General features: G+C 46.5%; 1 protein-coding gene across 1 annotated transcript in view; it reads right to left on the reverse strand.

The window, feature by feature from the left end:
• Positions 1-15,705, reverse strand: part of LOC143301816 (exosome complex component 10-like) — a 50,725-nt gene that overhangs the window by 22,730 nt on the left and 12,290 nt on the right. Inside the window, exons 6-12 of the mRNA XM_076616215.1 lie at positions 15,541-15,598; positions 14,402-14,477; positions 12,880-12,990; positions 11,010-11,153; positions 8,448-8,638; positions 4,251-4,407; positions 1,474-1,622 (exon numbers count right to left, since the gene is read on the reverse strand). Coding sequence (XP_076472330.1) covers positions 1,474-1,622; positions 4,251-4,407; positions 8,448-8,638; positions 11,010-11,153; positions 12,880-12,990; positions 14,402-14,477; positions 15,541-15,598 — 886 coding nt within the window. The remainder of the gene's footprint in view (positions 1-1,473; positions 1,623-4,250; positions 4,408-8,447; positions 8,639-11,009; positions 11,154-12,879; positions 12,991-14,401; positions 14,478-15,540; positions 15,599-15,705) is intronic.

Here is a 15,705-nt window from a genome sequence, read left to right on the forward strand (position 1 = left end):
AAGCAACAGAAAGCGACAGACCTATTAGTGAGGATGAAAACTTAGTCCTACTCTAAGTGGGTTCTCCAGCAGGCTACTATCACTTCACTTTTCGCCCTTCCGAGCTAGCCGGTCCCTTGCTGATCTAAGACAGCAGGGCCCCCAAAATAAATTAAAAAACCCAAAAGTATTGGGGTAAGAGAGGGTGTGGGGGGAGGGGGAGGGGACCTATTATCTAATTAACTACTGATTGGGGGCCACCCTAGACTTAAAGGTGTCCAAGGTGTCTGCTGCTATAGCTGTTTCAGGCAGGTTGTTCCAGTCACATATAGTCACTGCCTTCCCCCCTCCCCCCACCCTCCCCTCCACACACAGACAAACACACACTCACATCACAGATCAAAGTACCTGCCTGATCAACTGTCTAGGGACAACTAAACCTTCTGGCATTCCTAACCTTCTACATAAAAAAAACAGAGGTCATCACAGACTTTAAACCGGAGTAAAGATCAGTCTCTTTCCTTTGGGAGGGCAGTTAGAAATTTGGTGAACAATTACATTTTTGTTTTTTTTTTTTTATCAACTTGTCCCCAGGACAGTTAAAAAAACAAAAAAACAACTATCTGGGATTTTTTAACCATGCACAAACACACCCCAGGGAGCCCAAACAGATACTGGCCGCTATGATGAAGTGGTTTGCGTTGCAGACAAATGGCAGGATGGACGCTGGTTCCATTCCCATCAGAGGTGAGTTTTTACCAGCCTGCAGCCAGCTCCTACCCAGACCTGAGAGAGCTATGGGCCCAACTGGATGACAGGGACCACACAGTCCAGGGTTATCCACTTCAAGGATGCCACTTTGGGAGCGTTGCTCAAATTTCCAGACTTAACACAGCAGGTGTCTATCTCTCAAGCCTGGTTGACGCCAGGATATATCACAAGTACCCAGTCAAAACCTAAATGGTATCACATAGTAGCATCTTCATCACCCCCATCATCATCGAAATGTTGAAAACTAAATGTCCTAAATGTGAGGAAAAAAATAAAATAATAATAATCAGGATAAGATACCGTAAATTTCTGGCTATAAGGCGCTACTTTTTTTTTTTACTCAAATCTGACCCCTGTGTAAGTCTACATGAATGTGCCCTATGTCTGAAAACTAAATTCTGACCAACACACAGGGTCACCTGACACAACAAACTCCATATATAACATCATTGATCACAATAAAATAACACTCACAGTCGCACTGAACAGCAACAGTCTTAGCACTGTTCAAATCAACATAGTTCATGTTCACCATTGAACCAAACTGAAAACCGAATTGCAAAACAACATCAGCTGTTACCAGAGAGAAAATGGAGGACTTTCACTTAACGGCAGGAGCATTTTTCTTTAAATTCAGGTGGTGTGCCTCATGCGCTACAGTGCACTGTAGGCCGAAACAGCCGACAGCACTGAAAAAAAGACAAAAACATGCAAATCACTCACTGCGTGCTCTCGTCCTCCTCACGAGCCGTCCTGTCTCTCCAGGCGTAGATGTCCTTGAGTGCCTGCAGCTGCTGGGAGTTGAACACCTTCTTGCTCTTCATGTACAGGTCGTGGTGACTGTCCGCCGTGTGCCTCGGCTTCCGGAACACCTGCACCCAGTCACACACACTGTCCTGTAGTGTGGTGTCATGTAGGAGACACAGGACTCTCTCCTCTCCCTCTCCTGCTCATCCAATTCAACCCTGTGGTGTGGTGTAGGAGACACCGGCCTCTCTCCCTGTGGTGTGGTGTAGGAGACACACGCCTCTCTCCCTGTGGTGTCATGTAGGAGACACAGGCCTCTCTCCCTGTGGTGTGGTGTAGGAGACACCGGCCTCTCTCCCTGTGGTGTGGTGTAGGAGACACACGCCTCTCTCCCTGTGGTGTCATGTAGGAGACACCGGCCTCTCTCCCTGTGGTGTCATGTAGGAGACACACGCCTCTCTCCCTGTGGTGTGGTGTAGGAGACACACGCCTCTCTCCCTGTGGTGTCATGTAGGAGACACACGCCTCTCTCCCTGTGGTGTGGTGTAGGAGACACACGCCTCTCTCCCTGTGGTGTGGTGTAGGAGACACACGCCTCTCTCCCTGTGGTGTGGTGTAGGAGACACACGCCTCTCTCCCTGTGGTGTGGTGTAGGAGACACACGCCTCTCTCCCTGTGGTGTGGTGTAGGAGACACCGGCCTCTCTCCCTGTGGTGTCATGTAGGAGACACACGCCTCTCTCCCTGTGGTGTGGTGTAGGAGACACCGGCCTCTCTCCTCTCCCTCTCATGCTCATCCAAATCAACCCTATCTATAGCATCCGCTGCGAATCGTTTGGAGGGGCTGGAGATGGTGTGAGTTCAACATCTTGCTGTGTATGAGTGAGTCCTTTTATTCTTAAGTTTTATGTCTGTTTAAGTTACAGGGTTCGAATTTAGCGGGTGCCTGGGTGCAAATGCTATGAAAAGTTGGCTCGGGCACGCAAGTTGTCTGTCGGGAGTGCCCAGCTGGCACTCAAACACTGATAGTGGCGAAAGAAAACAAATTAAAAGACACACCAAGAAAGCAAGCTTGAACGCTATCGATTGAAGCGTCGTCTGCTGCAGCTCGCTTCGCGGAGCAACATCTTTGCTCATGTGTGATCAGATTTTGACATTCATGGCGTGTTAGTGATGAACGATATTTCCTATCTTCTATGTTAAAAGAAAGGCTCCCGAAACAGAGACAAAAGCTGAGGATGACAAAAAGAATGAACAGCAGGAGTACGAATCAAAGCACCAGTGAGTGTACTTGCCTGGCACAAAGGCTGTCCGTGACACACCTTTGAAACGAAGGAAGATTTTATTTCATTTTATTATGCTGGTACCCAAAACCACAACTGGACACTCAAATGTTTTGTCCACAGTGCCCGACTGGCACTCAGAAAAAAAGAGTTCAATTTGAATCCTCAGTTATAAGATATGAACGTGCATGCACATATGTGCATACGTGCATGTGTGTGTGCACATGTGCATGTGTTTGTGTGAGCGCCATGAATACGTGTGTGCCTGTGAAAAGCAAGCAAACATACATTACCACTGTGTGCATGCACGCAAATGTGGCGTTAACACATACACATCCATACACAGAGTCAAGTGTATGCACACACTTAGATATGAGCACAAGCCCTGACCCTCACCTTCAAACACACGTTCTTGCTGCGCTGGTACACACACACTCACCTTCAAACACACATTCTTGATGTACTGGTACACACACCCTCACCTTCAAACACATGTTCTTGCTGCGCTGGTACACACACCCTCACCTTCAAACACACGTTCTTGCTGCGCTGGTACACACACCCTCACCTTCAAACACACGTTCTTGCTGCGCTGGTACACACACCCTCACCTTCAAACACACGTTCTTGCTGCGCTGGTACACACACCTTCACCTTCAAACACACGTTCTTGCTGCGCTGGTACACACACCCTCACCTTCAAGCACACGTTCTTGATATGCTGGTACACACACCCTCACCTTCAAACACACGTTCTTGCTGCGCTGGTACACACACCCTCACCTTCAAACACACGTTCTTGCTGCGCTGGTACACACACCCTCACCTTCAAGCACACGTTCTTGATATGCTGGTACACACACCCTCACCTTCAAGCACACGTTCTTGATATGCTGGTACACACACCCTCACCTTCAAACACACGTTCTTGCTGCGCTGGTACACACACCGTCACCTTCAAACACACGTTCTTGCTGCGCTGGTACACACACCTTCACCTTCAAGCACACGTTCTTGATATGCTGGTACACACACCTTCACCTTCAAACACACGTTCTTGCTGCACTGGTACACACACCCTCACCTTCAAACACACGTTCTTGCTGCGCTGGTACACACACCCTCACCTTCAAACACACGTTCTTGCTGCGCTGGTACACACACCTTCACCTTCAAACACACATTCTTGCTGCGCTGGTACACACACCGTCACCTTCAAACACACGTTCTTGCTGCGCTGGTACACACACCTTCACCTTCAAGCACACGTTCTTGATATGCTGGTACACACACCCTCACCTTCAAACACATGTTCTTGCTGCGCTGGTACACACACCCTCACCTTCAAACACATGTTCTTGCTGCGCTGGTACACACACCTTCACCTTCAAACACACGTTCTTGCTGCGCTGGTACACACACCCTCACCTTCAAACACACGTTCTTGCTGCGCTGGTACACACACCCTCACCTTCAAACACACGTTCTTGCTGCGCTGGTACACAGACTGCAACAGGTTCCTCTGCTCGTTGCCCCGATCAATCAGCTCGTTGCGCATGCGGTCATAGATGTAGAGAAGGTAGTGGGTGTCCTCCTGGGCGTAGCGGATCATCTTTTCATGGAGAGGCCTGCGGGAAGACAGTGAGATCAAATCTGGATTGGTTTAAACAGTATTTTATTTGGAACATTTCACAATACAGCACAGTTATAGATGAACAGGACAACAAGATCTTATATAAAGTCCTGTTTAAACCAGTATTTTATTTGGAACATTTCACAATACAGCACAGTTATAGATGAACAGGACAACAAGAAGATCTTATATAAAGTCCTGTCCTGATACATGTACATACTCAGTATGTGACGGATGTCTTCATAGCTAGAAGTTTAAACGTGATCATACATGAATTTCAACAAAACTAAGCTAAGCTATAAATAAAATGAAACAAACAAAAGAATAACTGCGTGGTGGAGAGAGAAGTCAACAGAGAGAGAAGTAACAAGACCAGGGCACACGCACATCACGACAGTCCCACCAAACCTGGCCAACAAAGCAGTGACGGCCTATGAAATAATGTCTATAAAGTAAATCAATAAAATAAAATAAAATAAATCCCACTTAATTTTTGTTTTTGTCCAACACCCTAACAAGGTTTGACAAGTGTGAATTCATGTCTGGCAAGGGGGTGGGGGAGGGGGGTGGGGGAGGGGCAGAAAGATAAAAAATAAAGGTTAAAGTTCCTATAGCCTTTTACAACCATCAGGACAGTGATTTCACATCCACTGTGTCCAGGACTCGGCACAGGAAGGCACAGCCCTCTCTGCTTTAACCTTCCCCATCAGGACAGTGATTTCACATCCACTGTGTCCAGGGCTCGGCACAGGAAGGTGGGGCCCTCTCTGCTTTAACCTTCCCCATCAGGACAGTGATTTCACATCCACTGTGTCCAGGACTCGGCACAGGAAGGTGGGGCCCTCTCTGCTTTAACCTTCCCCATCAGGACAGTGATTTCACATCCACTGTGTCCAGGGCTCGGCACAGGAAGGCGGGGCCCTCTCTGCTTTAACCTTCCCCATCAGGACAGTGATTTCACATCCACTGTGTCCAGGGCTCGGCACAGGAAGGCCCGGCCCTCTCTGCTTTAACCTTCCCCATCAGGACAGTGATTTCACATCCACTGTGTCCAGGACTCGGCACAGGAAGGCACAGCCCTCTCTGCTTTAACCTTCCCCATCAGGACAGTGATTTCACATCCACTGTGTCCAGGGCTCGGCACAGGAAGGCACAGCCCTCTCTGCTTTAACCTTCCCCATCAGGACAGTGATTTCACATCCACTGTGTCCAGGACTCGGCACAGGAAGGCGGGGCCCTCTCTGCTTTAACCTTCCCCATCAGGACAGTGATTTCACATCCACTGTGTCCAGGACTCGGCACAGGAAGGCGGGGCCCTCTCTGCTTTAACCTTCCCCATCAGGACAGTGATTTCACATCCACTGTGTCCAGGACTCGGCACAGGAAGGCGGGGCCCTCTCTGCTTTAACCTTCCCCATCAGGACAGTGATTTCACATCCACTGTGTCCAGGGCTCGGCACAGGAAGGCGGGGCCCTCTCTGCTTTAACCTTCCCCATCAGGACAGTGATTTCACATCCACTGTGTCCAGGGCTCGGCACAGGAAGGCCCGGCCCTCTCTGCTTTAACCTTCCCCATCAGGACAGTGATTTCACATCCACTGTGTCCAGGGCTCGGCACAGGAAGGCGGGGCCCTCTCTGCTTTAACCTTCCCCATCAGGACAGTGATTTCACATCCACTGTGTCCAGGACTCGGCACAGGAAGGCACAGCCCTCTCTGCTTTAACCTTCAGGACAGTGATTTCACATCCACTGTGTCCAGGACTCGGCACAGGAAGGCACGGCCCTCTCTGCTTTAACCTTCCCCATCAGGACAGTGATTTCACATCCACTGTGTCCAGGGCTCGGCACAGGAAGGTGTGGCCCTCTCTGCTTTAACCTTCCCCATCAACACAGTGATTTCACATCCACTGTGTCCAGGACTCGGCACAGGAAGGTGGGGCACGGCCCTCTCTGCTTTAACCTTCCCCATCAGGACAGTGATTTCACATCCACTGTGTCCAGGACTCGGCACAGGAAGGTGGGGCCCAGTCCTCTCTCTTCCTCTCTGCTTTAACCTTCCCCAACTGAAGTCAGTACCAGACAGTGTGGAGTGATGGCATGGAGGTAAACACGTCCACCTAGGAAGCAAGAGAATCTGAGCGCAGTGGTTTGAATCACGGCACAGTTGCCAGTATTTTCTCCCCCTCCACTAGACCTTGAGTGGTGGTCTGGACGCTAGTCATTCAGATGAGACAATAAACCACAGCGACAAAAGGGTTGTCCCTGGCCAAATTCTGTAGAAAAATCCACTTTGATAGGAAAACAAAAGCAAACAAAAAACTGCATGCAGGAAAAAACCAAAAAAAGGCTAGTGCTCTCAGTGTAGCGACACGCTCTCACTTTGTGAAAGATGTCATATTGTTTCTCTGGATGTGTGTGGGTGAGTTCAGGTGTTGCAGGAAATGAACTGCTGTCTTTTCTAATATTCATGGCCAAATGATGTGTGGTTTTCTAACATATTAGCTGACAGGGATTCTATGAGCTGGAGTAATGTTTACTTTGAAGAATGGTCATGTTCTCAAAATAATTGCACTGTTTATGTTTAGTGTGACGCAGACTTGAGCTGACAGAAAAATTTATGTGAGGTTTACAAACTGTCAAGCTGTGTCTTTAGTCATCTGATTACTTATACCCCTCCACAATGCAGCGAATCAATGTTTGTATGTGATGACTGTGTGTTGTTGTTTTGTTTTCAAGATGATGGACAGGTGAAACATTGCATCAACTGTGTAAAATGACCACATCCTACACTATCAGTTCAACCAAACACCCCTTGTGGCACCTTTCCCTCATCCCTCAAACCCTGGAGAACACACAGGGTCTGCAAGCACATGACTGAAGTAATGTAACCCTTCTCACCACCCTGCACACACACACACACACACCTGAAATAACATACGGATACACCCTCTCCACACAACACTAACCCCCTACACACACACACAACATGCCCTCATCCTAACCCTTCCCCCCACACACACTAACCCCCTACACACACACAACACGCCCTCATCCTAACCCTTCCCCCCACACACACTAACCCCCTACACACACACAACACGCCCTCATCCTAACCCTCCCCCCCCCACACACTAACCCCCTACACACACACAACATGCCCTCATCCTAACCCTTCCCCCCACACACACTAACCCCCTACACACACACAACACGCCCTCATCCTAACCCTTCCCCCCCACACACACTAACCCCCTACACACACACAACATGCCCTCATCCTAACCCTTCCCCCCACACACACTAACCCCCTACACACACACAACACGCCCTCATCCAAACCCTTCCCCCCACACACACTAACCCCCTACACACACACAACACGCCCTCATCCTAACCCTCCACCCACACACACTAACCCCCTACACACACACAACACGCCCTCATCCTAACCCTTCCCCCCCCACACACTAACCCCCTACACACACACAACATGCCCTCATCCTAACCCTTCCCCCCACACACACTAACCCTCTACACACACACAACACACCCTCATCCTAACCCTTCCCCCCACACACACTAACCCCCTACACACACACAACACGCCCTCATCCTAACCCTTCCCCCCACACACACTAACCCCCTACACACACACAACACGCCCTCATCCTAACCCTTCCCCCCCCACACACTAACCCCCTACACACACACAACATGCCCTCATCCTAACCCTTCCCCCCACACACACTAACCCCCTACACACACACAACACACCCTCATCCTAACCCTTCCCCCCCCCACACACTAACCCCCTACACACACACAACATGCCCTCATCCTAACCCTTCCCCCCACACACACTAACCCCCTACACACACACAACACACCCTCATCCTAACCCCCCCCCCCCCCCACAACCTCCCCTCCGCACACACACCACACCCTCATCCTAACCCTCTCCCAAAACCACCACCACCACCCCCCAACCACCACCACCACCCCAACCACCCACCACCCCCCCCACCACACGTCACCTCATCCTCCAGTCAGACAGCTGGTACTGCTTGTCGGCCTCCACCTGGCAGTACACCTGCAGCAGGTGGGCCAGGGAGAAGCGGGCACAGTTGAGGACGCGGGCCGCCTGCCCTGTGTCGAACAGGTTCACCAGGTACACCCCAAAGTCACGCTGCAGCCACTCCACGTCGGAGTCCGCCCCGTGGAACACCTGGATCGTAGATAAAAAGTTGAAAATTAATTCAACCCTCATTACCCAGGAACGTCCGCTTAAAATTTGGTCTTGAACCCAGAGCACCCCTTAGTGCCACCTTCCTACAATGGGCTCAGCCATTGCTGTTTACGTAAATCAGATTCTTGCCAGAGTCACTTCCTGCTGAACATTCTGCACCTTTCGGGGTTCAATTTGGTTAAGTTTTCCCTATGAATTTTCAAAGTTGCAAGATGAGTCTGATCGACTGCTAAGAGCTTCAGCACAATCTGAACGACGATTCTGAAGATGATTTTTAACCGTTTCAATGATTTCTGCGTGAGAATCTGATAAAAATCAGTCGTACTGAGTGACCCAGATACTGACTGACCGAGTTTCACCAATGATGAGAGTGAAGTCGGTACTGAGTGTGAACAGATCGCCGGACCTCCAAAATCAATATTGTCAGTGAGTCAGTCGTTGATTTCACTGATATTTATTGGCATTCTAAACAATCTTGTGATAGCTGAATGGATTATATTTCTCTTTTCGTTATGGAGAAGGTATCAATCAGGTAGGTCTGTTGGGTTTTTTGTTGTTTGTTTGTTGTTTTTCTCCCGACCATCAAGGGAAAATACAGCATCACTCAAAATGAAAAGAACAAAAATCAGCATGTTCACTGTCGCTATCAAGTTGAGGAAGAAAAAGAAAAAGATTATGGTGCCAGGGGTACAAACTCTTCCAATTTTTTTAATTATATTTTTGATTTTTTTTTTTTTTCAATAACTATGGAAAATTGGAAGAGTTTGTTCCCCTGGCATGGGATTCCAAAGGTGCTGGGTGACCTGGGGGTAAGAGAATGAAAAGTCATAGGTCCCAGGTTCAACACATACACCACAGAGTCACGCTGCAGCCACCCAACGTCAGAGTCCACACCGAGGAACAACTGGACCATGAAAGCTCAGAGTTCCCAGAGCCTTTAACTGGCCATAAGGGCACTGAATTCATATCCACTGATTCTAGGGTCAAAGGCCCAACAGCCTTTTATGGTCACATCAGAGTCAACCCCATGGAACATCTGTATCATGAAAGCTTAAAGGTCCCATAGCCACCAAGGCAGTGATTTCATACCCACCGTTTCCAGGGTGATTAGGTTCAGTTCGGTTACTCAAGGAGGCGTCACTGCATTCAGACAAATCTGTATACGCTACATCACAACTGCTAAGCAGATGCCTGACCAGCAGCATAACCCAATGCACTTAGTCAGGCCTTGGGAAAGGGTGAAGGACCCCACAGCCCTTTTCTGTCTCTCTCTCTCACACGCACACTCACACCCCTTGCCAAGCTGTCTCCCTCTCACACTCACACCCCTTGCCAAGCTCGCTCTCTCTCTCTCTCTCTCTCTCTCTGTCTGTCTCTAATTTGAATAATGCTGATAGTTGCTGTCCTTTTTGCTCCAACAAGATTGAAAATGAAATACACTTTATTTTTGTATGTCCTAAATGTACAGAACTGAGACACGAATTAATACCGTTTAAATACTTCAGAATCCCATCATTGTCCGGACTCTCTTCTATCGTAGCTAGTGAAAATTCTGAAACAATCTTGAAACTGTGAATGTATATCTATTAAGCACTAACTTTGTGGAAAAAATGCCTGAATGGTATGTAAATGAACACATATTGCATGTTACATTTTGCTGTGACTCCTGTTGTTATGGGCCAGAGGCCTGACAATTAAAACATTTTTTGACTTTGACTTTGACTCTCTGTCTCTCTGAAGAAAATGAAATCCATGTCATGTATTGTTGTCCTGTTCTACATGACCTGAGGGTGGAATTAACTGGATCTAAGTATTATCAAAATCCATGTCTTTTCAGATTCAGTTTACTTATGGCGTCTAAAAATGAAAATGTCCTGACAAATGTGGCTTTACTTGTCTACAAGGCATTGAGGCTACTGTGCATTAGTTCAACCTAACCTTTTGGATGTATTAATGTGTTTCATTTGTACACATTTTTGTTTACATTTGTTTAGAATTTATGCTGGTATTATAATCGCAAAATTGTACTGGCTCTTAGTGCTGCAGCCTTGTGGGCTAGTTGGCCTTTGGGAACTATCCCAAAGCTGACTGTCCTAAAACCCTCTTGGCCGAGAGAGTGGGGATGTACTTGGGCAAGACACTCTCCACTATAATCAAATTCTAGCCCAAACAGTCAGAACAGCAGTTGCCTCCTCTGCTGTTCTGATGGTCATAGTCGGACACAACTGACTATCATATATATATATATATATATATATATATCCATATTCTGTAATGTCTCCTACAGAGAGGGGTTATGGCCTATTCTAAACAAAAATATTCGCATTCGTATTTGCATTCTGTCTCTCACCTTGGTGATAGCGGGGTTGGTGAAGACCTGGTTGAGCAAGCCAATGTGGGAGCGCAGAGTGAGTGTGTCCAGCAGGAAGTCCTGACAGCGTGTGGAGATCTGCATCAGGCACACGAAGCCTTGGAACGTCCGGTAACTGTGGTGCTGAAAGACAGTTTCACTTCCACTTTCAGTCTCTCAAGGGACGTCACTGCCTTCCCACAAATCTGCATACGACACACCCACATCTGCTAGGCAGCTTCTTCTTCTTCTTCTGCGTTCGTGAGCTGCACCTCCCACGTTCACTCGTATGTACACGAGTGGGCTTTTACATGTATGACCGTTTTTACCCCGCTATGTAGGCAGCCATACTCCGCTTTCGGGGGGTGTATGCTGGATATGTTCTTGTTTCCATAACCCACCGAACACTGACATGGATTACAGGATCTTTAACGTGCGTGTTTGATCTTATGCTTGCGTATACACATGAAGAGGGTTAGGCACTGGCAGGTCTGCACATATGTTGACTTGGGAGATCGGAAAAATCTCCACCCTTTACTCACCAGGCGCCATCACCGAGATTCGAACCCAGGACCCTCAGACTGAAAGTCCAACACTTTAACCACTCGGCTATGGTGCCTGTCCCTGGCCGGCAGCATAACCCAACGCACTTAGTCAGGCGTTGTGTGTATGTTTATATAAATATTTGTGTACCTTCCAGAGTGGATTTTTTCTTCAGAATTCTGTCAGAGGACAAAACTCTCATTGCCACGGGTCGTTTTTCAGTACGCCTAGTGTGTGCTGCACATGGGATTATCGTCTCTTCCGAATGATGACGACACTCAGTTTGATTTTCCAGTCAAACTTGGGAGGAAGGGCGAGAGTGGGATTCGAACCCACACCCTCACAGACTCTCTGTATTGGCAGCTGAGCATCTTAACCATTCGGCCACCGTCCAGAAGACAGAGAACGCACAGACATACACACAGACACCACATGAGTATCACACTCATACTGCATCCAATGGTAACGCATCCACCCAGGAAGCCAGAGAATCTAAACAGTGTGGGACTGATCACACTCGGCACAATTTTCTCCCCCCTCTGCTGGACCCTGAGATGTGGTATGGACGCTAGCTGTTTGAATGAAACGATAACAGAGACGATAATATGAGGCCCCCACGTGCAGCAAGCACTTGGCGCACATAAAAGAACCCACAGCAACAAGAAAGTTGTCCCTGGACAGATCTGATTTGATTTGACCCACAATGAAAAACAAGAGAGGCAAGGCCTTCAAGACTCACTTGTGATACACTTTAAAAAAAAAAAAATCCAAGCTTTTTATGTACTGAGTATAATTTCAAAATGTAATGTTTAAGATGAGAAAGATAAGTTTAAAGCAAATTAAGTCCCCTAGCATTAATTACAGAGTAAGTTCCCTTTTTTTACCATCTGCACCAAAACGTTTGCAAAATAAATAAAACTTCCATGCTTAGCAAAAGAAGTTCCTGTTTGAACAAAAAATGATAATAATGACTGCTCTTGTTGTTGGGTCAGAATATCAGATCAAAGTGCCAAGTTTAGAGAATACAAAAAATATAAATATAACAGTAAATGCAGTTTGCATATAATTTGGCTTCATTTTTTTTTTTTTTTGCCCATCCCAGAGGTGCAATATTGTTTTAAACAAGATGACTGGAAAGAACTGATTTTTTCCTATTTTTATGCCTAATTTGGTGTCAACTGACAAAGTATTTGCAGAGAAAATGTCAATGTTAAAGTTTACCACGGACACACAGACACACACAAAACACAGACAACCGAACACCGGGTTAAAACATAGACTCACTTTGTTTACACAAGTGAGTCAAAAAGGAAAGGCCACAACTCACCTCCAAGTCCACAGCGATCTCCTTCTCTTTCGACAGAAGGTCACAAAGGTCACCAAGGTCAGAGGCCGTGTCGATGAACTCCGGTGGTGTGGTGTCCACTGGCTTGGGCTCCTGGCGAGACAGGTGTGAGGGTGTTTGGTGAACGGTATTGCAAATACATAGACTTTTTCCCCGTTTCTTTTAACTCATTCAACTCCAGGTACCAGTTAACTTGTACAATGATTACTTCCCCTGTGGACCAGGTATGAGTATTCTCCTTCCAACACACTTCTCTGATTAAGTTTAGTCTTACTTGGTAACAGGTGGCATTCTAAGCTAAACCATTTACAGATTATGGATGCAAGAAAACGAAAGCTTTTTTTTTCTTTTTCTTTTTTTAAATAATCAGCCAAATAAACAATTTTCCATCAATTTTCGCCGTTTTAGCGAACAACCTTTTTTTCGTTTCTTGCAGAGGTCTCAGTCCAAGTAGGCATGTGGCTGTGGGGTATAATGAGTTAAAGGAATTTGTTTTCCTAAAATCCAATTCAATGACACATACTATAGCATGAATCACGACCCACCAGTGCAGACTCCTGGAAGAAGTCTGATTCTCTTTTAACTTTACCTTTGTCATGGCTACGACTGAAAGTAAAAACATATAGATAAACAGATGGACAGACAGATATAAATATCTGTGTATATATATATATATATTTACTTATTTACATACATCTATATATACGACCTGCAGACTAGAATTTTTTAAATCATCTTTTGACATGGCTATTGCGGAAAGTAATAACAATACCTAGATCAACAGACTAGTAGATAGATACATTTATATACATACAATTATGTACATATATATACATAATATGCCTAGAATTTCTCTTCATAGTTTTTTTGGGGGGCTAGGGCAGAAGGTAAAAAAACATACATATATAGACGGATGGAAGCTTCTGACTGAAGTAGCAAACAATGTGGTGAGGTCTCAGAATGAATGGCACTGGAGTGGGTGCTGCTGAAACGGTGGACATGATAAGACAGCAAAAAAACAAACAACAATTTCAGTGAGTCCTCCTTCTACCGCCCCCCACCCCCTCACCCCCCTCCTTCTACATATGTGGGCTCTACATTAGTAATCTACAAGTCGGCTTTTACAAGTATGACCACCATGTAGTCAGCCATACTCCATTTTTGGAGATGTACCTGCTGGGTATGTTTTTGTTACCGTAACCCCCCAAACACTGATATGGATTACAGGATCTTCAACAAGCCTATTTCATCTTGTGCATGCGTACACACTAGTTCAGGCACTAGCAGGTCTGTGCATACTCATGTTGATCTGGAAGATCAGAAAAACCTCCACCCTTAGCCTGACAGGAGCATCAAACCTTGGGATCGAACTCAGGAAACCTGGGCCAGATTCCAGCGCTCTAACCATTCAGCCAACGCCCAGTCACAGTGAGAAGATGCTGAGGGAGACTGCCGCCAGCACCTCTTACCGATGTGTCACCCGGGAAGGGGGGTGGGGGGTTACCTGAGGGACCACTTTCTCCAGCTGCTCTGGCGACGGCTGCCACTCGTCCAGCTCAAACTGGTATGGGTGGGGGTACCTGCACAGGGGAAATAATCAATGACAGGACAAGTTGGCCACTGTTCATTCTCACAACACGAGGTTCCCACAGACGTAACCAACATTCCGTACTTTTTCAAGACCAGACTGAAAATTTTCAGTACCAAACACAAAGCCAATCTTTATGAATAAAAAATTTGTCTGCTTCATCACTGACAAAAGAGTTTGGCTAATATCCTGGCATCTATGTTCTTTTTTTTCCCCCTCTTTTTTAAATGCATTAAGGTTTGTGTTCAGTGGTACTGGTCAAATGTTTTAATTAAAATTCCAGTACTTTCCCACACCCTAAAAGGCAAAACATATTGTTCCAAGGCTTTTCCAGACTTGCGTGATTCTGTATAAACTTTATTTTTATTCTGGTGTGGTATGGATACAACACAACACAGCAGGAGTGCAGTGACCCTTCACTCACATACAGACATGGGTACTGATACACTTCAAAATGTGAGTGTGCAGACCCACACCCACGCTAGTCTCATGCAGGTACACATGCACCGACTCACAGCTCTGACAGTAAGTCTTAGGCAGGTACACATGCACCGACTCACAGCTCAGACAGTCTTATGCAGGTACACATGCACCGACTCACAGCTCAGACAGTCTTATGCAGGTACACATGCACAGACTCACAGCTCAGACAGTAAGTCTTATGCAGGTACACATGCACAGACTCACAACTCAGACAGTATTACTTAAGTGATGTACAGTGCCACCCAGTCAAACAGAAACATATATGTGTGGTAACTACAAACAGCAATTGAAATAAAAGGCATTATGATTCAGTCTCCCACAATTTTTCATAAGCTCTCTCTTACCTGTGGATATCTATACAAAGATGAACAAAACAGTATAAATATGAGGATCATAAAAACAAGCATGTTCACAGTCACATACACACATAGAGGCATGCACACACTTACATACACATGAACACACACGTTGACACAAAACCCATCAAAAAGAACAGAAACAGACATATCCATACACAATCAACAGCCCCAATACTTGATAGAAAGAGTATTTCAGAAAATGATTTTGCTCACACAAACTCCGGATTCTCTGTATCCTCCAAAGTGACACCAGCTGGTAACTGTAAGCTTTCTGCAACACACACACAACAGTCTGTCAGTCAGTATCATTACCGGTAATCGGATTCTCCCCGGCAAAATTCTGTGTCACTCTTTTAATATCATGTAATTCTCGTGTTT

The sequence above is a fragment of the Babylonia areolata genome, chromosome 28 (assembly GCF_041734735.1).
Source record: "Babylonia areolata isolate BAREFJ2019XMU chromosome 28, ASM4173473v1, whole genome shotgun sequence".
Taxonomy (NCBI): Eukaryota; Metazoa; Mollusca; class Gastropoda; order Neogastropoda; family Buccinidae; genus Babylonia; species Babylonia areolata.